At 39.1% G+C, this 20,171-nt stretch overlaps 1 protein-coding gene across 4 annotated transcripts; it reads left to right on the top strand.

Moving 5' to 3' along the window:
• The first annotated feature begins 3,271 nt into the window (after positions 1–3,271).
• On the top strand, positions 3,272–16,304 carry il21r.1 (interleukin 21 receptor, tandem duplicate 1). 4 transcript variants are annotated; one of them, XM_019279078.2, is made up of 11 exons: positions 3,272–3,338; positions 4,551–4,743; positions 7,553–7,626; positions 7,978–8,094; positions 8,382–8,490; positions 9,404–9,591; positions 10,003–10,136; positions 10,269–10,458; positions 10,630–10,711; positions 11,899–11,992; positions 14,920–16,304. In XM_019279078.2, exons 4-11 carry the CDS (start codon positions 8,034–8,036, stop codon positions 15,688–15,690), a joined length of 1,629 nt encoding a protein of 542 aa, XP_019134623.2. In that variant the 5' UTR covers positions 3,272–3,338; positions 4,551–4,743; positions 7,553–7,626; positions 7,978–8,033; the 3' UTR covers positions 15,691–16,304. The 4 variants fall into 4 exon arrangements, with proteins under 4 accessions (XP_019134623.2, XP_027143242.1, XP_010747901.3 ...); XM_027287441.1 differs by having other exon boundaries at positions 7,417–7,626; XM_010749599.3 differs by having other exon boundaries at positions 7,414–7,626.
• The last annotated feature ends 3,867 nt before the right edge of the window (positions 16,305–20,171 follow it).

The following is a 20,171-nucleotide window of genomic DNA, read 5'->3' as shown; positions in this document are numbered from 1 at the left end:
GGAACCATGTAAGAAAGTTTGCACATCAGAAATGTCATATAAAGTGACACAGTTGTTAAGTTACCTAGCCTGGTTCCAGACCTATGAATTTAAATAATTAAAATTATGATGAAGGACAAACTAAATTTAGTCTGTTTATCAGGTTTACAGGTCCAGCCAGTTTCTCACAGATTATACTTTAATTTGACAGCTCATTTGTTTGTAACTTTAGCCAAGGTGGAAAAAAAAATATCATTTTAACACTTCAGATATTTACAAAATCCTCAAAAATGATCCCATGTGTATATACATATATGTGCATACTGATTTGTATTATTATTTTTACATATTTATAGTTTTCTTGTGTCCTATCCTATGTGCTTGTTTGATATGACATATATAATTTCCAAAATATCAAGTCCTGAATTGGCCAATTCAATCATGCTTTGGACTAGAATATTGTTTCCTTTCTTCCAGAAATATCAGAACAGCATTAAGTTGTTGAATTACCTTCTGAGATTTTCAAAGATTGGCGGGTTTAAAAACAATTCATGAGAACAAACTGGGAGTCGCATTTTTTTCCACTGCGTAGTGCACTCGACTTTACTGTAATCACTTTCGGTGCCATCATACTGACATCGCGTGAAACTGCCATGACATCATCTTAAACACAACATAAACACACATAAACATGGAAACAATGGACGATTCAAAGGGGAAACAATCTTTGTTTCAGAAAAGCATGAAGACGGTAGGTCTGACACAGTTTCACAGTTTGCGAACGCTTTTCATCATCATTGCACAGACAATAAGACGAGTCAGTCCACAGTTTACTATTGGCTCAGGTCGCTTGGAAACTCAACCAAAGTGACACAAAAAAAAGTACCAGGAACTGGGGACTATTTACAACTTTTGCCATTGAAAAGAAGCAGGTCAAGACGAGGTGTATAAATCAGGCGTAAAGCTGACCTCAGACAAAAAAGGGGAAGCTGTGTTCAAACCATCATCCATTTTTTCCAAGTTTATTTTTAACCCTGCATCAGATCTGTTTTAATAGTGAGAGTCTGACTAACTGTTAACAAGTCACAGCTGTAGCATGCTTTACTATGAATACCTGTGGCTTTATGCACACCAGTTAATAATAATTTTATTTTGACACCTGCCTGCTAATCAGAAAAATGTTTTTTGGCCATAAAAATGCTGCAATTTCTTTATCAAAGACAGACATCGTTAATTCATATATCTCTGAATGTCTCTTAGGAAGCTGAAGCCGAACATGTAAAGCATCTTTTTGTTTCTTGTGGTCATCGGGACAGAGAGCGTAGGTGTAGTGTAATGTTTTGAAACATCTCCTCCATCTCATCAGCCATCAGCTCCTCATCTCTCCTGCTCATCCTCCAATCTGTCCATCTTCAATTTCCAGTGTCACTTCGACATTCATCGCCTCTGCTGCTCCATCTCTTCCCTTCCCCTCCCTCATTTACCCCCCACCTCAGCACAAGGCTGTCAGAGTTTTAGGGATCCGGTGAGCTGTGAAATCGCACAAATTGCTGTAGCTTTGCGTCTGGCCCCAGCAACAGAGGGGGGAGATAGACGGAGAGAGAGACAGAGAAAGAGAAAGAGAGAGAGAGAGATTTTATGCTTCAACACTTCTGAACCTGAATCGCCCCTCTCCCTCGCTGCCCCTTCCTCCCCTTATTCACTCAGACATGGACAAGCACACGCACAGCTGCAAGACTTGCATACCCGCCCCCCCCCTCAGCACACATATACACACACACAGAGTCACCACCACCACCTCTGAGCATGTGACCGCACCACCGCCCCCCCTCACCACCCTCACGGTAAAGACACCTCAACCACTTTGCTTCAGCGTGCGGGTCACTTCACAAAACAACTCGACGAGAGCCTGTAGTCCTCAAGAAGGATAAAACCCCTTCTCAACCTGAGGAGAGCTGTTTCAGCCACCTCTAGTGGAAAAAGCATCGCCACCATCCCCAACACATCACGCACACATACACCATGCCCCCAGGAACACCCTGTGAGATATGACAAAAACTGGCAAAAGGTCATAAACATACATGTTGTAACTGTCTCCTTTTCTGCTCTACAGTAGCTAACAAGTAGGTGCCACACAGTGTGAATTATTTGTATAGCCCGGGGTCGGCTTTATGCCTTATTTATACAGCTCGACTCGACCTGCCTGGAATCTTTCTTTTTAGGGTTTTGCATTGGAAAAAGTTATAGATAAGCACCATGTCAAGTGGTTCATGATTTAAACTTGACTTTATGTAAAGGAAGTTACAACAAAGATACATTAAAGACAAATGTGAACCTTTACACACAGTGAGACTGAGAAAAAGCAGTTTTGCCAGTTGGTTATAATGACTAGGAACTTTGGGAACTGCACCAAGAACTTTTCTTATTACTCACTAAGTCATGTTTTAGGTATCCTGTTATTAAAAAACACCCTTTTTTGCACGGCATTGTGCTTCACGGCTCACTTTCTGTGCCAAGTACAGCAAAAGCAAAACCACAGGATCTTGGTGACACTCATTCGCCAACATAAATACACACATAGTGCAAAGTAACTCGGCTCTATATGTATGCAAACATACATTATCAGCATCCATCAGGCTGTTCAAATACATGCACGCGTTTGCTTGACATGATGCAAAACCATCTATGCTGCCCTCTGGTGGGGGAAAGACATTTTCTCCTTCAAAACTGACACACACTGCACTGCAGCCTCACATTGAACTAAAGTTTGAAAGTAACTTTGTGTATTTTTTTTGTTACAATGCAGATGATATGTGAGGACACATGATTAAAAACACAGATCCTGTCTTCGGGTTTTAGTCATTCGAGCTTTAGACTTTTAGGGGAATTTGTACTATATGTATTATGAATAAGACTAAAACCACAAAGCTATCAGAAAGATATAAATATGTGTGATTAAGAGAGTAAAGAGATACATACTGTGTTATTATACGACTAACTGTTCTACATTTAGTCTCACAAAAGTCCCTTATAATGGTTATCTATATCTATATTTTTATCAGACTTTTTATGACCTGTTCTGTGCTCACACTGGCGGTTAACTAAAGCACACTGGCCTGTTTCTAAGTAAAGAAATACCAGTAATATTGGAGAAACTGTGATGTAATTGATTAACATGTGGTCTGCAATGACTGGACATTATTACTTATCTGTACAAAGAAAAAACGTCTCAGTTTGTTTCTCTGAAACAGGTTGGGTTTATTTCCTTGTATTGAAGAGTTTAACCTTTAACTACATCCGCGTGTGGGATCAGTTCCTCCATCAGCTTTGCAGCAGGAGCTTTGCAGCAGGTTTGTTGGGTGAGTATTTTAATTTTAAAAAGCACTCTACATGCTGTAGGAGATGTTTAAAAATCATGCTGTTAAATGTTAAATTGCACATCAGACGCATTGCACTAATATATTAGTCCACGTGTCAGCGCTGTGGGTTTGAAACGTCTGCAAACACAAATAGAGCCAAAAACCGCCATGAAGAAGTCGTCTTTAAGATTGGTGTTTCGGTTAAACGTGCAACCGTGTTAACCGGTGACCGTCAGCAAAATGTCTGTGGTTGCCGTAGTGACGAGTGCCTCTTTGTTGTTGTTTTTTTTCGGCGTTTATAATGTCAAAACAACAACAACAACAACAAAAAACAGAACTGATTCTTCGTCTTGTTTTGTTTGACAGCTTACCTTCCTGTTTGTGCGCAGTTGGCGTAACCCCGACAACCGTAACTACGACAACCGGTCGACGCGTTCTCAAATTAACACGGTCACTCGTTAAACCGCAACACCCAATGAACGCTAATTAATATTTTCTTTGTCGTCAAAACTTGAGATATCGAATTGGTGACCATGTCGTTAAAATCACAACTGTGTAACTCTACATAGTTTTTTTTTAAAATGCTTTAAATGTGGGAATAACACCTGCATGCATTTCACAGGTGAGGTTAAATTGCTTGAGTATAACTCGGATGGCATCCAAGAGGAACAAGTGGATTTTAAAGCCGGTGCAAAGTCTGATCGAAGTGATGGTTTTACTATGATAGAAGAATATAAAAGAACTGATACAAACTATAAAAGACCACGATGTGAAAACGAAACGAGCAAAACTACTACATGCTTGGATAGTGTTGTGCTTCTTCTGTGTGTATTCCCGTTACTGAAATCAGGTCTGTGCGTGTGTGTGTGCGTGTGCGTGTGTGTGTGCGTGTGTGTGTGTGTGTGTGTGTGGCTGATAATCTCTTGGGGACTTGTTTTTTTTTTTTTTTACCAAGAAATTTCCAGAGGACTCCCCCCCCAAGTTAATAAATAACCTTTATTTAAATAAATCTAATATATTTAATATAGCATTTATTCAGTTAAAGCACCTTTGTAACACCTTTGAACCTGTTAAATAATATCCCCATGTTTTGTATCAGAGGTGAAATCATGCACAGTTTGACATTTCTGAATTTGCACCTACTTCCCCTTCACATAAAGTCACAGTTCTCTCTTTGTTCAGAAGCATCTTTATCTCCCTGTCTTCAAACAGCGGCGCCTGCGTCGGTCTCTGCAGAGGGGCAAAGGATGGCAACTGTGCGGTCTTCTGCGATTCTTGTGGTTCTTCAGATGCATCCTATCATCAAGGGAGCTTAGATGTGGAATCATGTCAGCAGACCTGTTGTAAGAAGAGCTGTCTTCATCAAATGTGAGAGGAGGACTGCAGGATCTCACCAAGAACAAAGGTAGATTATCTCTCACGCAACTCACTCAGAATGTCCTCATTTATCAACATTGTGCTTTAAAGGATGCATAGTTGCTGATTGCAAATTCATTGTCTCACCCTCTTCTTCTAAGCGTCACAATATCAGATTTTCACACCATTATTGTGGCCAGAATAATCCCTTATAATGCTGAGCAGCATATGAAATACATTTGTGACACATTCGAATGTCAGTTAATTTGCAACATAGCAGATTTTGTCACCACTAAGAGGTAGTTAGTTAGTCAGCCATCCAGCTCAGGTTGCAGTATTAGCTGCCAGAGAAAGGAAATAAAAAGTCCCTGTTTATGTAACATTATACGCACAGTATGTATGTAACTGGAACTGAAAAAACAAAAATGAAAAATGAAAAAAACTCAATATCTCAACGTTTCATGCAGAACAGTAACTGGTCTTTCAGTGGAAAAAAAGTCCTGTGTATGACCTGTTCATTCGCCGTGACTTTGTTGCTATTTATAAAACGTCACCTGACTTCCTACAGGCTTTATCGAACTTACCAGACTGATTCGCCGCACTATGAGATGACAAATTTAGTCTTTGGTTATCTACTCATATGACTGCGGATGCTGCAAATATCACAAGAGTTTTGCAAATCTAGAGGTTAACAACTTGGCATGACCGCAGCAAACCACACAGGTTACCCACAAAGGTCAAGGGAAAGCATCCGCTGGTAGCAAACAGTTAGACCCCACGGTGAAAATACTTCCTGTAAGTAGATCTACATGCAAATATCAAAGCAAGATTCACTTAAAGTACTCATACTAGTCAGTACTAATCAGTGCTCTGACTAAGTGACATATATTATGGATATTTCACATTATATTGAATGCATAACAATAACAACTGATGAACTGCACTATGAGTGCAAATAGAAAACACAATAACTGTCATTATTTCTTCAGAGCTTACTTTACCTAATATTTCTTGAAACTTTAGTACAATTCTTTGTCTGTATTATGTTTTTATTTATTAATAATCATACATATGTAATCAGATTTGTGGTTGTTTTAACTGCATACTTTTCTAATGCAGCGATGCAGTGATAACTTTATATAATATAGCTTTCATTCAGGTCTTCACTGTGCCCCTATTTTCATCTATAGCTTTCATTCAGGTCTTCACTGTGCCCCTATTTTCATCTCTTATTGTCCAATATGACATTATCACCTCCCTTCATGCTGATTACGGCGCCCAAAAGTCGTGCACATCTGCATATTCTCACACAGAGAATGCAACAGAAACCAGAGACCTGCTTTTTTGGTAACAAAACTGAGAGTATTGTGTATAAAGTGTTTACACTTGTGTTAAATGTTGTGCAAACCATAGTTTCTATTGTGGTGGATGTGTTCAGAGTTAAAAAAGAGGCCATCATAAGTTCAGTGGATGCATTTGCAGCCTGTTTTATAGAGCTGAAGTGCATTAACGCAATAAAGAGGAAGTGTAAACTGCAGCAGGTTCATGTTAAACCTAATTCACAGGGACCTCTAGTGGCAGGGAAGTGTTTTACAAGACAGTGACAGAGCATTTAAGCCACTGGATGTATGGTGTTTGGACTGCAACTGCAGATAATAATAATGATTATTCTCTTTAATTAATTGATTAATTATTTTGGCGGTGACAAACTCCAGCGAAAGGTGACGTCAGCAAGTCAATTTTTCTCAAAGCAACAACCCAAAATCCAAAACTATTTAATTTACTGTCATGGAAGCTTAGAAATGTTTGACATTTCTGCTCGACAAACAACTTAAACAATCAATCAACTGTCAGAATAGTTGCTGCTAGAACTAATCGATCACAAAGGTAAGCACCCTATTGTTCAGCTCCTTCGGCTCTTTTGTCACGCAGCGCAAACATTGTGTAACTTCTGTGTGATACAGTGACATTTGGCCTTGACTAATAGTGGTGCAATGACGTTAAATGAGACGCGTCAGCACACCTACTTGAATACCACATAGCCGCTGTGCAATACGCTGCGATAAAGCACATTATATCCAAGTGATTCTTATGCTTCAAATCTCATTGGCATAAAATGTGTACGATTAGCTCCAAATGCTTTTGAGTTAATAATATCTCAAACTATTTTTAATTATTAAAAGTGATCTCTGAGGGGCTCCACAGCTGAGTTATGACTCATTCAGCTTCAAACAAGACACACTGTGCTGGAAACTACTGAAAACCCCCCAATAAACTGTTATTGTAGACATGTAGGCGTATTGTAAGGGTCTTTTCAAGGTGTCATGTTCAAAATCATCTCAGTACTGAAACGTGTATTAGTCGTGTTTTTAGTAAATGTTGAAAATGACACGATCAGCAGGTGTTTTTGTGATAATTGTTAGATTTGTGGTAGTAGAACATTAGAGGAGAGTTTTAACTGCTTATGAGACACACTCAGTTAAGTACTGAGGCCTCCATATAATAAACCGAGAAGATTGCCTGTTTCTACGAAGCTCAAAGATATCCATCGTTTCCTGTCACGCTCCCTCACTGATTCAGAATTTGCTCTCGAAAAAAATAATAAAAATAAACGTTCACCTAGTTATCACAAAATTTAATGACTACATTATTTTGTAGAAGCTAATTTCAGTTTCCTGTTGACTTTTTTTTTCTCTGGTTAACTATTGCATATTCATAGCAGCAGTGTGGATGTGGTGGGAAGGCACCACACAGACACCGCTCAAATGGTCTGAAACCACATCCTGAGTCACGAATGATGATGACGCCTTCTCTGTGACGAGCCTCCCATCATTGTTCCACTGAACATTTTCACACAGGCCTCTGCGGCTGCTTTGCTGAACCTGTTAGCCTGTTTGTCTGAGCAAGTGGCAGAACTTCACGTCTAAACAAGGTAAGAAGTTTGGTTCTTAAATCGTGTTGAAAAGAGAACAGAAAATCACTTTTTTGAACTGGTTTGAGAGATAATTTGTTGTTAATTTAATTACCCTTTAATTCTGACCTTTAATAAATGTATTTAATTATTGATGTTGATGCTCTTTTATAAATGTATTTCTTTGATGTTAACCCTAATTATGATATTCACCACATGTGTGATTGTAGATAGATTTGAGCCTTTGACTAATTCATAATTTTACTGTTCCCACTTCTGTCAGCAAATCCCACAGGAAGTCTGAATCTTTTTTTTTCTTTTGCTTTCAGTGATTTGTCAGAACAAATTAATAACAACTATGTCTATATTTAGTTTCAGCTGCTGGGTTTCCGCTTGTTTAACCAGCGGCTGATAACCTTGTCGTCGCCATGGCTCTTAAACCTGTGTTCTTATCCTTGCTGTGTGGCCTTACTTTTTTTGTTCATGGCGGTAAGTCATCTAATCAGTGATCTCATGTTGTGTTGATATGAACTGAATGACAACTGATATGAAAAATTCCACTTACTGTACTCTATTTAAGATAAGTTTTACCTCTTGTACATCATTTGGTGTTTGTCTTGAAGTTTTCCAAGTTTCAATTTTATTATTATTATTTTTTTTAACTCCTGTGAGATTAGTCTTGTAAACAAATAAACACTTGGATGGTTAGACGGTCACAGAGCACGAATGTTGAATGTTGCATTTACATACGTCTGTGCTTTTCTTTTCTGCTGCAGTCACGTCATTGTGCGATGTCACCTGCTCGACGGACTTCAAATCCTCCCTGAACTGTTCCTGCTCGGGCTCTGTGCCAAAATATTCTGTCCAAATCAACGTCAGCTGCAGGTACAAGTTGTTTTACTGTTAATAAATGTGTTGGTGATAATTGTTGATCATTGTAATATTGGTAACATTTTCATAGATTGTATGCCATCAGTTGTTATTGTCTTGTTGTGGGAAATGGAGTTGTTTTGGAAACAGTTGCTTTCTATGATGGAAACGCTGCAGATTGCTGATTGGATTTTTCTAAACCTAATCCACTTCACTTCTTCAGAGCATTGCCCATCGGAAATTTCCAGAAGTAGATCAGAATGTTTTCAATATCAGCACCCACCACTGATGTCATCATGTGGCAACTATTTCATGTTTTATCGTCAGTGGTGCACAGAGTAGAGTCCAACTGATGCCGCACTTTGGAGATGAATATCGATGTTTGAGTTTGTGCATAAAAGTATGACGTAAACGATCATTTTAAGGAGGGTTCGTCACATGTGGTTATTTAAAGATTGCGATAAGACGTGTACATTTCAACAGCTGAAAAAAATTCGGAAGTGCTCCCTGCTGGACAGAATTTGTAATGACAACGCTGTTTCTAAACTATCGCAAAGACTAAACTAAAAGTATTGATTTATTGCTCATTTCTTATTACTGGCTTTTGTTTTTGGTATTTTCACTCACCAATAATGTAAAATAATCATTAGTTGCAACCAGTTCTTCAGGCTCTAGTAAGGAGCGTTTATGAGCTGCATACTTGTGCTTTAGTGAAACACACCAACCGGAAGTGTTACCAGGAGATATTAGGTGTTCTTTCTATGAAAAAGGAAGTCAGGTAAACGACACTGAGCTCTGCATTGTACCTGCACTAAATCAGTTCTGCTCTAAAGCGATCACGTGGAAGCTGAAACCTGAGATGTTGACTGATAAGATGAAACATTGCTGATTATAACTTTTCGTGTTTTTTTTTTTTTTTTTTTTGCAGCGACAGAATTGATGTGGTTACTGATATCTGCGAAATCAAACCGCCTCAATCATGGTGCGTAATGTATCCTGCTGACCTTGATAGTGTCTCAGCCATCGGTACCATGTGCACTGCCACGGCCACCGAGCGAGATGATCAAGTAATAATGAGTGTCAGTGAGTCATCTAGCTGGGATCTGGGTGAAGTGGGTAAGTAAAACTGATAATAACACAAGCTTTGACATTTCAGTATTTGTCATTTCTGCTGAACAGATGAGAGGATAACACAGAAATGACACCAGTTATGACATGCTCAGTAGCATCAAAATGTGTGTTGGAGGTTAACTTCTCTTAATCCTTCCAGCATATTCCTTTTTTATGCAATCTTAGTTGCTTGTAAAACACTGCAAACATTGTCCCTCTTGTGGAGTACAGCCTCCTCCTTCCATTAGTCTTAATAAACTGCTGTAGGTTTAAAAGCTTTTTAAAAAATCCACCCACCTGCTTTACCTTCCAGATTAAGACTTCAGCTGCCACTTGTGCCGCGCAGCATTACTGGCATAAACGCATTTTCAGTCTCCTAACATTCCCCTTGTCCCCTTTGGGACTTTACTTTCACAGTGAAACTTCTGCCTCCTTTCAATGTTCAAGTTGCAACCACTGAGGGATTCTACAACATCACCTGGGACCATGACAACATAGACGACTCCCTTCAGTACACATTGCGCGTAAGAGAAAGCAAAGACTTGTCGAAGGTATAACGCGTGAGAAAAAACAACAAAACAAAAACTGAAAATGGACATGAGAGACGTGTTGCAGTATATTACTGTCAGGTGTCAGATGACTCCCATGCTAAACTGTTGTTGTTTTTTATTTCCTTATGACAGGATCCAGTTCATTTACTTTCACTGGAAGAGAAGCACATTCGGATAGCCTATGAGAAACTGCAACCAGGTGTCAACTATACAGTGGATGTTAAGGTCAAACTGGTTCCTGGGATCGTTTATGAGGGTCCTTGGAGTGAGTGGAGTTCGACTGTAAATTGGAGGACTGCAGGAACTCCTGCAGAGCCTGAAGGTAGACCTACCTTTTGTCTCAAGCTAAATCTGAACTGTTGAGGCCGGTCATCTTTTGTGTGTTTATATGTTTGTGCACTGATCTTTCATACAAACATTTCAGAAAGAGGAAGTGTAAAGTTTTGTTATCATCAACTGTCAGTACATTAATGTGTTACTTACTCCTTTACAGGAATTAATCAAAGTTGGTGGTACGCCCTGCTGCCCAGCGGTTTTGTCGTTCTCCTGTTGCTGCTGGGTTGTTTACAAAAACCGTGAGTGCTGGAAACTTCTTTAACTTGAACCCTGTTCCTTTGTTGTTGTTTTTTTAATCAGCGTGGTCCGTGAACTAGTCATCTGCAGTAACTCAAAATGTCTCCTGATAAACAGTCCACATACATATTTCACAAAATACGGTGGCGATTTGGAGAGACTTGCAGAAGTTAAGAACATCTATTGTGATCATAGAAATAAAACGTGCTTTTAAATTTACAGAGAAACCGATGCTGCGTTCATTTTACAGAAAGATGAACTTAGCAAAGTGAAAGAAAATTAGCTCTTAAGGTCAGCAACTCTTTGACTTCCAGTAAACGATCAGCAAAGCCTCTGACTGCTTCGATCTACATTTTCCTGGCATCACCTCCCACATATAGAGAAACCACTGCTGTGCTGTACTTGCACATTGCACTGAAATGGCTAGCAGACATAGGAAGTCATGCAGAGCATCAGTGTCAGAGAACTGAGAGCACATCACATACTGTATTAAGGGCATGCAGTGACAAGATAGAAAAAAAAAAAGTAAATGAACTTAGCACCTAGAGGGATGTTATGAGATGATATCTATCTGCAATGATTTCAACTTTGGCTGTATATTCTAGTGCTGTTGATTTGTACTGTGTCTTGAAGGTGTTTTCCAATATTTTTGTCCACTGCTAACAAATTACCTCACAATTTGAACAGCAGCCTGCAATCAGAGTGATCGATCGCAAAGTTGAATCGACACATCCCTGAAACGACGTCAACAAAAAGCGAACATTGTGATCTCGGTGAAGGGAGGAGTTGTCGCCAATGAAAATATAAAAAAGCACGACATGCAAATCATCAGCAATGCAGTGTTGAATATGAACTTATGTAACTGAAATCTCTTGTCATGTTAATGCACTACAGATTATCTCAAATTCAGAGCAGAAAAGATACTCACGATAAACTTTCAACAGCTATATTAAACAGAGCACTTGCTGGCAACTTAAAAATAACAGCACTAGTCATGTTCCTGTTGTTGTTTTGCTGTTGTCTGTTACCATGACGTGCTATCACACTTGTTATGAGTTAGAAAGCTGGTCACGACTTATGCAGAATGTCACGTAGTGAAAATGAAATCACCTCAGATCAGAGTTGAATTATAAATGTCAGTTTCTATTTCTGTTCTATCTCTGAAATAATATGTTGTTTTTTCTTCCAGATATCTGCAAAAGAAGTTCCAGCTGATTACGTTCATCCCAAAGCCAAATGACTTCTTCAACCCTCTCTACCGTGACTATGGAGGGAACTTCAAGGTAAGGGAAAGCAAAAAAAAATGACACTTCGTTGGGCTTTGTGTGTAATTTCCAAATTGGCCCAGCAGGTGTTGCCCAAGAGGGGACTTTTAGCACATCTGGACCCTTCGAAGGGGAAAGGGGCTTTCCCTTGACTTCACATTTAAGGGCTTTCATAACGTGAATGACTCAGTGTGCAGGGGCTTCAAGAGGCTTTTCGTTTTTCACTGTCTGACGTGCTGTGGGTAGACATTTATGTATGTAGCACCCAGACCTGTTCCACCCCAGTGGAAAATACCCCTGGTACATCCATTTCAGGTCTTTTGATGTGTCATTGTGTGAGGCTAAAAAAAGCTTGTTTTTCACTTGATAGGGGCACAGAGTGAGAATTATGTGGTTTATGATTTAGAATTATCACACTGATGCTTCTACGATTATATTTTCCATCACGTTTTTATATTTTCCCCTAATGTTATTTATGCAAATTCTTCTTTCTGCCCTTTGACAGACTGAAACACAGTAAAAGAAACCTGAACCACATCCAAAATGTCTAACATTACCTAGAAATATGTGTAGGGCACACATGTTTGAAATGACTGAGCATCTGCTTGGCAGACTAACTGCATATTGTCTGCTATATTTATCTTAACATGGTGGTGCAGCTTCTTTTTTTTTTAGGATTTCCAGGTCTTAAAGGCCGTACAGGTGTGTGAACTTTCTGAACTTAGAAGATTAGAGCAACAGACGCCTCATGCTCGTACATCATAGAGAGCATTCGGTCAGAATTGAACTTTTTGTCACAGTTGCTTTTAGACAAACAGACAGTTGAGTAGAGTCAGTCTGAGTGGACTACTTCAAGCTCGAGCAACCTAACTAGCTCGTGATCTGTGTGGAGTTACAAACATTGGTCAGCAGAGTGTGCTACTGCAGCAAATAACACAGAGAGAATGAAGCACCGTGAAAGAGGTTCTTTATTTAGCTCAGCTTTGTTGTACTTTTCATTTCTATGCACACTGTGCTGGCCTTAAATGAAGAAAAGGGTGCTATCAACAGGTTAAATGCAAAAAAACCCACTTTGTCCTATCTATCTATCTAGTCCACGAGGCAATTTATATTTAACCTTCATCATAAAGAGTATTATTTATATGAAAAAGCTTAGATTTACTTTCATATTTACGTTCTTGTACACAGTATGTGGATCTTGCATTCTGAAATTCAGCAAATTGGATTTAAACTAGTTAAATGATGCTGTCTGATGCAATAATAGGTGACAGTGTGAAAAGGTGAGAGTGAGACCACACGTCCGTGGAGCAGAGGTGTGAAGTTCTTGTCACGCTTCAGAAAATGTAATCTGCTGCTGTGTTTTATTTGCACATCGTATCTTCAGGATCGCTGTGACGGGCTGAACCAGCTCTTTCTGACTTCACTGTTCTAGTTCGACTGCGATATCTTCCCCGTGCGGTGCAGAGCGCTGTCTTTTTCTTCCAGCGGAGATGAGTCAGTGATGCTGATGAGCTCTGCACCTCAGGATGTGGTAGCCTCTCTGCATGAAGAAATTGATTCATGTTTATCTGGGCATCACCTTGCTGAATGGAAGCTGTAAGTGGCCGCAGACGGCCTACATTTCAGCAGTAGATTAGTAGAGAGTCATCAAAGTCTCAGTTATACTTCCCTGATTACTAATCAAGCCCAACAACAACAAAAAAATGGCTGCTTTCATTACATTTTATAAGTTATCATAGCAGTCTGTCCATGTTATGAGCTGCTTTTTTGAAGCCTCAAGTCTTTTCGGGGGAAGTTCAAGTCAAGTCTAGCATCTGCTGCATGCCACTTGTTTGGTATAAGCTCACTTTAAACAGGCTTTTGCAATGTAATATTAAAAAAACACAATGAAACTTTTCCTTTAAAATTAATAACTGTAAGTTTTGCCTTGTGACATGAACATACAGGTACAGTATTACACCCACTACTGGCTGTAAATAGGTACAGACTAATGTTAGGGTAGCTATTTCTAACTAACTAATAACTGTAACATATTTTACAACCATAATTACACTAGTTCCCTAACTAATGACAGCTTATAAGCTACTGTAAATTAACACATCCCTTCAGTCTCTCAAACTAAGCCTGCAATGTTGCATAGTCAACAAACAAACCTGTAACCTGTCTGTAGCCGAATAATTAATAATTAATGTGGTCACCATTTTTATAGTCAAAGAAAAAAGCCCAAATGTTGAGCAAGTGTGCCAAGCAAATGACCAGTGAGCTTTTTTCAAAGTATTCTGCAAAGTCTAATCAAAGCCAGTAGCATCCTGACGTGAGATAGTTTAGGCTGAGCTCAGCATGTCAGCAGCATGTAAAGTTTTATGGGGTCAGGCTTTATTTTGATATTCTAGACGTTACATGTAGCGATTCTTCTGCTTTCGTGTTATGAGTTATTCTAGCCTACAGCAGCTGTAGGTGTGTGCACACCGTGGTGTTGATGCTGCAGCTTGGAGTCATCTGTGGCCCTGCGTGCCAGACGTGTAATTATGCATGAAAATAATAAGGGAGGGAGTACAAGTCGCTGATGCCAGTGCCATCTCTGTTTCAACCGCACCTCAGTCAAACAGTATCAGTGGTTAAACGCAGACTGAAAGAAAGATTAGATATAATAAGACGCTTTTATCCAAAGGACTTACGGAAAAAGGAACAATCAAGGTATAGTGCGAATGAACATGTTTTATCTTGTTTATTAATCCATACTCAAACCAAAGTGTAAAAATTATGTTTTTACTGGGGGGTTGCATGCTGGAACTAGTTCTTGAAATGCCGATGGGGTTAACCACTATTTAATATTTACAGAACAGATAAGAAAGTGGTTCAATCTTCTCACCATTCATAGGCCTGTGTGACCATGTATTTAGGCCAATACTCCAAATTAATGTCTTCCATTTGCTTTGTTGTAGGAGTGGGTGAAGCCTGTATTCAACGAGTGCGAATACCTAAGGATCAACTCACCAGTTCCAACGAAAAACGGGAAGCCACACGACGTCCTCCAGTGGAGCGATGAGAAAAAAAGCTACAGGGAGGACAGCGAGATGAAACAGGATGGTGATTCGGTCCACATGCTGCAGCCTCACAGCAACTCGCTGCTGTTCTTCCAGGATGGTGGCAGTTCACAGGGCACCAGTCACTCCACTGGACACATCTCCATCCATACTGTAACCCTGTATGAAGAAGAAGAGGGGGCGGCGGGGGAAGTCGTGTCACAGGGCTCTCCAAACACCCTCAGAAGTTACCAAGTTGGAGAAAGCTTTGGTTCATTTGAAGACAACAGGGAACAAGCTGGCTATGATTTAGAAGAGCCTCAGATGTTAGATAGACAACATGGAGTATTACCACATCATGAAAATGAAATAGCTAATGACCTGTCAGTGGAAAATATCAACTTTCAGCCACATGTCCAGCTTAATGAACCAGAGAGGGTATCACTTGACTCATTTGTCTCAAATGAGCAGTCAGACGACGGCTACCCTCACGTGGACTTGGACACCATTGATAGTGGTTTCGGAGAGTGCGGCAGTCCTGGAGCCTCAGACTCAAACATAGCAGAGCAGATAGACTCATTTCATGAGCACAAAAGCTCAAACTCTAACTATGTCAAGCAGTGGATGGTCTGTAGCACTATTCAAGAAGACTCCAGGAACTCAGAGAACGAACTCAACGAAACACAGTGATACCTGCTGCTCATTCGCCGCCACGGTTACAGTCACTGATGCTGCGAGGACACATTAAAAAAAAAAGGATGTTATTGTTGATTTCCAGAAAATAGTTTATTTTATTTTATTTTTTTATTGGCAGCATCTGCTCACCATATAATCCTGTATATTCTGTTTATAATGAAATCGTCGTGCAATTTGTACTATAGTGTTTTCTATTGTGTTATTTCCTTTTAAGTTTGAAGAGAAGAGAGAGATTTGGTTGGAGAAAGAGAAGGAAGGACGTGTATGGAAGCTGGAGTATGCCAACTTTTTCAGTGCTGAATTATATTCGGATAAGTCCTTTACTTATGAACTGACATAACATGGAAATAGGATAAAATTCACACAAATGTAATCATCTTTTACTCCACTCCAGACTCCATATATGTGCAATATGGATTCAAAATGTTTTCTCACTGTCACTGTGTACACAGCTTCATATGCTTCATTATCTTGTACTGCAGCACCAGCAAGAATGCTTTGCCTTATCAAGATATCTGATAATGTCTGTTTTGCATTTTGTCAGTAACCACTGTAACCACCTGCCATGTTTTTGTGCAATGTCAGTAAAAAAAAACAACACAAAAAAACTAACTTGGAGCAAATGTTTATCAGGTGTAAACACAGGAAAACGATCACTTCTGTGGCCTTGACCTAATTCATCAGGAGGAAGTGGAGAGACATAAGAGAGAGCCACACAATCTTTGGCAGTCTTTTCTTTCACCCTTAGCTCTACAGAGTGGAGGATCTGTGTTTCTCTAACTCTACATACACGGCTGAATAAGTGCAGTTCTGCTGGGGAAAAACCCGAAAAATAAGTAAACAATGTATATTTTTTGATGGGTTCTGCTTACTGACATGATAATGCAATACATTAGCATGTTTAATAGTGTTTGAAAGTGCACATTTGGTTTGATAATATCAAACAGTGTGTGGTAGGAGGTAGTTTTTCCTACTGAAAGGGCTCTGATGCTAGCTGTAGTGGGAGGGGGAAGCGTGGCTCACTTAGTTTCCAGGTCCATAGTTTCCCTGATGGCTAATGACACCACAGTGTCGATTGTTGAAGTACAAGTCTGTTTCTTTTGACACAATTTATCATTTCTGACCAGATGAATAAATTCTGTATTCACATAGAGCGCAGTTTGTAGGTACACCCACAGGTTTGATATTATATCTGATCACATTGACATCAAATAATTATGAAGATAGAGTTTCAGCATTCAGACTGATACTGTAGCAGGTTTCCGGGCCATATTTTTTGATTTTTGTTGTTGTTCATCAGCATGCATGCCAACAAAAGCAGACAAAGCAAAACTGAGATTAAAAAAAGTGTAAATGAGCTTTGCCATAAATACATATTATCTTCTTAATCTGATGTCTGTCTGCTTCCTCTGCTTCTGGTGTCAAACTCTGCATGCACATCATCCTGTTCAGCGAAGGTCGCACGTGAAGTAACTTCAGCTTTCCACATAAGACTTGAACAGTGGTTGCTACTATTATTGTGTTATTTTGAGCTTTTAGCATATAACAGTGAAGCAATAATGGTGCCTATCAATAACGATGAATCCTCTGCAGCTTGCACTGTTCTCAACAAATCATTCTCCATGTCTTCATGCAATTAGCTGCTATTCGATCAGTATGTTTCAATGGTATCAAACTCTTTAGGGTATATTAAGTCAAGAGATTTCCACCTCTAGAATACATTATGCATAATCTTCATTTAATTAGGTAGTCCTATTAAAGCAGGTCTCTTTTGCATGATCTGTGTACAGCCTGAGAAATAAGAACATAAATAAGACACACAACAAAACATAGTCAATAACACACAGGAACACACAAACAGCACCAGAAACAATCACAGACAATTGTGTATCATCTGCATAGAAGTTAAATAATGTATTGTGTCTACTAAATATGTGACTGAAAGGAAGCATGCAAACTGAAAAAAAGAATAGTGCCCAGAGTTTAATAGAGATGTTCAATATGTGTACTGTATCTATACTGAATGTTTTAGACCCATATTCAATTTAATACAGTATGGTGATATTTATTGTTCAACAGATAAGCTTTATTGTTGTTCGATGCCTGCAACACACTTGGACCATATCAAAAGGCTGAGAACATTTTGGAATCGCTCAAAAACCTTTTAGGAACATCCCACTGGTAAACAGGTTGATTGATAACCAGTGAGGTGTCATGACTTGGTATGAAAGGCACAAGCAAGGATTGGGCGAGGTTCACCACTTTGTCCAACAGTCGAAGTTTATGTTTTTTCAGCACACGATTGCAAGGAATCCATAGAAGTACTGAGAAATCTCTGGACATAAGTGGCAAGGCTGAAAACCAGCACTGAATGCCTGTGAACCCTTCAGGCAGCAGGGCTTTGAAAATGATATAAAGGATAAAGGATACACACAACACAATTTGTCGCTGCCAACTTCTCTGGCCCTGAGCTTGTGGAAAGTCTGCTGTGGTCTGATCCAGCTTCTTTGATGTTATGGGGTTAGTGTTAGTATCAGGGGTAACTTGCACATCTGTGAAGGCACCATCAGTGCTGAAAGGTACATTACATTTAGTCATTTAGCAGATGCTTTTATCCAAAGCGACTTACAAAAAAGGGGAACAATCATGGTAAAGTACAACTGGGACATGTTAGTGCAGCTACTGTGACAGTAGGGAGAGATTCGGCATGTCCAGTGTTGGTAGTCTCTGAAGAGCTGGGTAGAGACGGTAGAGAGGGACTGGTAGTGTGTTGGTAGTGAGAAAAGTTTGGATTCCCTTGAGCGTACGGGTGGCAGAGCCAGGCATCGTTCATTGGAGGAGCGCAACAGCCGTGAGGTAACATACATACGACATCTTTGCGTCCTAACTTTTATTGGAATCAAGTTATATATCATTGTATGTCTGTTCTTTGTATAGAAATCTTGGTCCACTTCAATTCAGTTCAGCTTAATTGTGATTAACATGCTATGCAGACACGGGTGTCTTTCAGAGTTTTGGAAAGTTTATGTCTTTATGTCTGTTGTCCAGTAAAAAGCGCTCATTGAATGGTTTGATGAGTATTAGAATGATGAATGATATGTTGTGCACTTACTTCAGAGTCACCAGATCTCAACCCAGTCTGACAAAGTTCTTAAAAAAAATACAATTAAAAAAACTAGAATTACAACATAAATATCATTATTATATATATATATATATATATATAGTATATTTATAATCACAATGACATGACAGAATAAGAAACCCATTTAAGTTTTATTAATCACAAGGACAATACTACACAATCAAAAGCTGTAAAAAAAAAAAATCAGTCACTATGAACAAAACCACGTGCCTACAACCAAACCAAGAAAAAGAAAGAAAGAAAGAAAAAAAAACTGTGACGTGAAAAAGTCTGACTTCCTGTGATGCAACCAGTGATAAGTTAAACCTCAGTTCCATATCTCATTCACTGCCTGAGACATCAACAGCATCAGAACATCCCCTGAGGTAATAGCATTTTTCCATTCACTACACTTCACAGAACATATTTAAATCAATCATTGATTGTCTTTTTTAATGAATAATGTAAACCTGAGGGACTGTAAATTATTAGATTTGTGAATATTATTATATCAAAGGCATATGTTACAGAATAAAGTTTCCCGTAGACTTGATTGATAAATCTCTTGTATTTCAGAAGTAGTAGATATTCAATAAAAAGACAATCAGGCTAAATGTTTGTATTCATATCAACAGCTGATACTCATATTCATGGGAACATGAAGTGTCTACACCTTCTGTTCATGTGTTGGTGCTCCAGCATCCCTACAGTGACCAGCCGCTTCAACGCTACTTGTCCGGACAAGGTGATTTGTCTCTCTCGTCTTCACTTATTCTGTAGGAAATGCTTTAATAAGACAGCCTATGTCACATGCCAACTTGTGGGAAGTATTCACATGATCAAATTCTCAACAAGATGATTAATTATGATTAAGATGACAAGTTTTACTGTCACACACCCCAGCAGCAACCACAGCAGGAAGACAGAAATGTCAAGTAGTAACTGATAGAATGACTTCATTATCTGTCATTTGTAATGACCTTTAATGGTTTGATTACTCTAGTGGTGGAAAGTAACTAAGTACATTTACTCAAGTACTGCATTTTTTTAGGTTTTAAAGGTACTTTGCTTAAATATTTTCATTGTATGTAGCATTACACTACTACTATACTTTGTTAAAGATGAAAACCTGACCTTTTGGCTTTTCTTCTGGCCTAACCATTCGATCATTTCACGACCCATCAGATATATCTTGTGACCCTGTGAAGGACCAATCCTGAGCTTATGAACCACTGGACTAAACTACCTAAGTGTATTTAGCTTGACCAAGCTACAACAGTAAAATGCTACTAACACACTGATGAATCCGTAACAGAATCTCCACTGGACTACTCAATATTTGTTTTTTTCT

This window comes from Larimichthys crocea, chromosome XIII (genome assembly GCF_000972845.2).
Source record: "Larimichthys crocea isolate SSNF chromosome XIII, L_crocea_2.0, whole genome shotgun sequence".
In the NCBI taxonomy this organism is placed as follows: Eukaryota; Metazoa; Chordata; class Actinopteri; family Sciaenidae; genus Larimichthys; species Larimichthys crocea.
The sequence above is the reverse complement of the archived record's forward strand: the minus strand, read 5'-3'. Positions and strand labels throughout refer to the sequence as shown.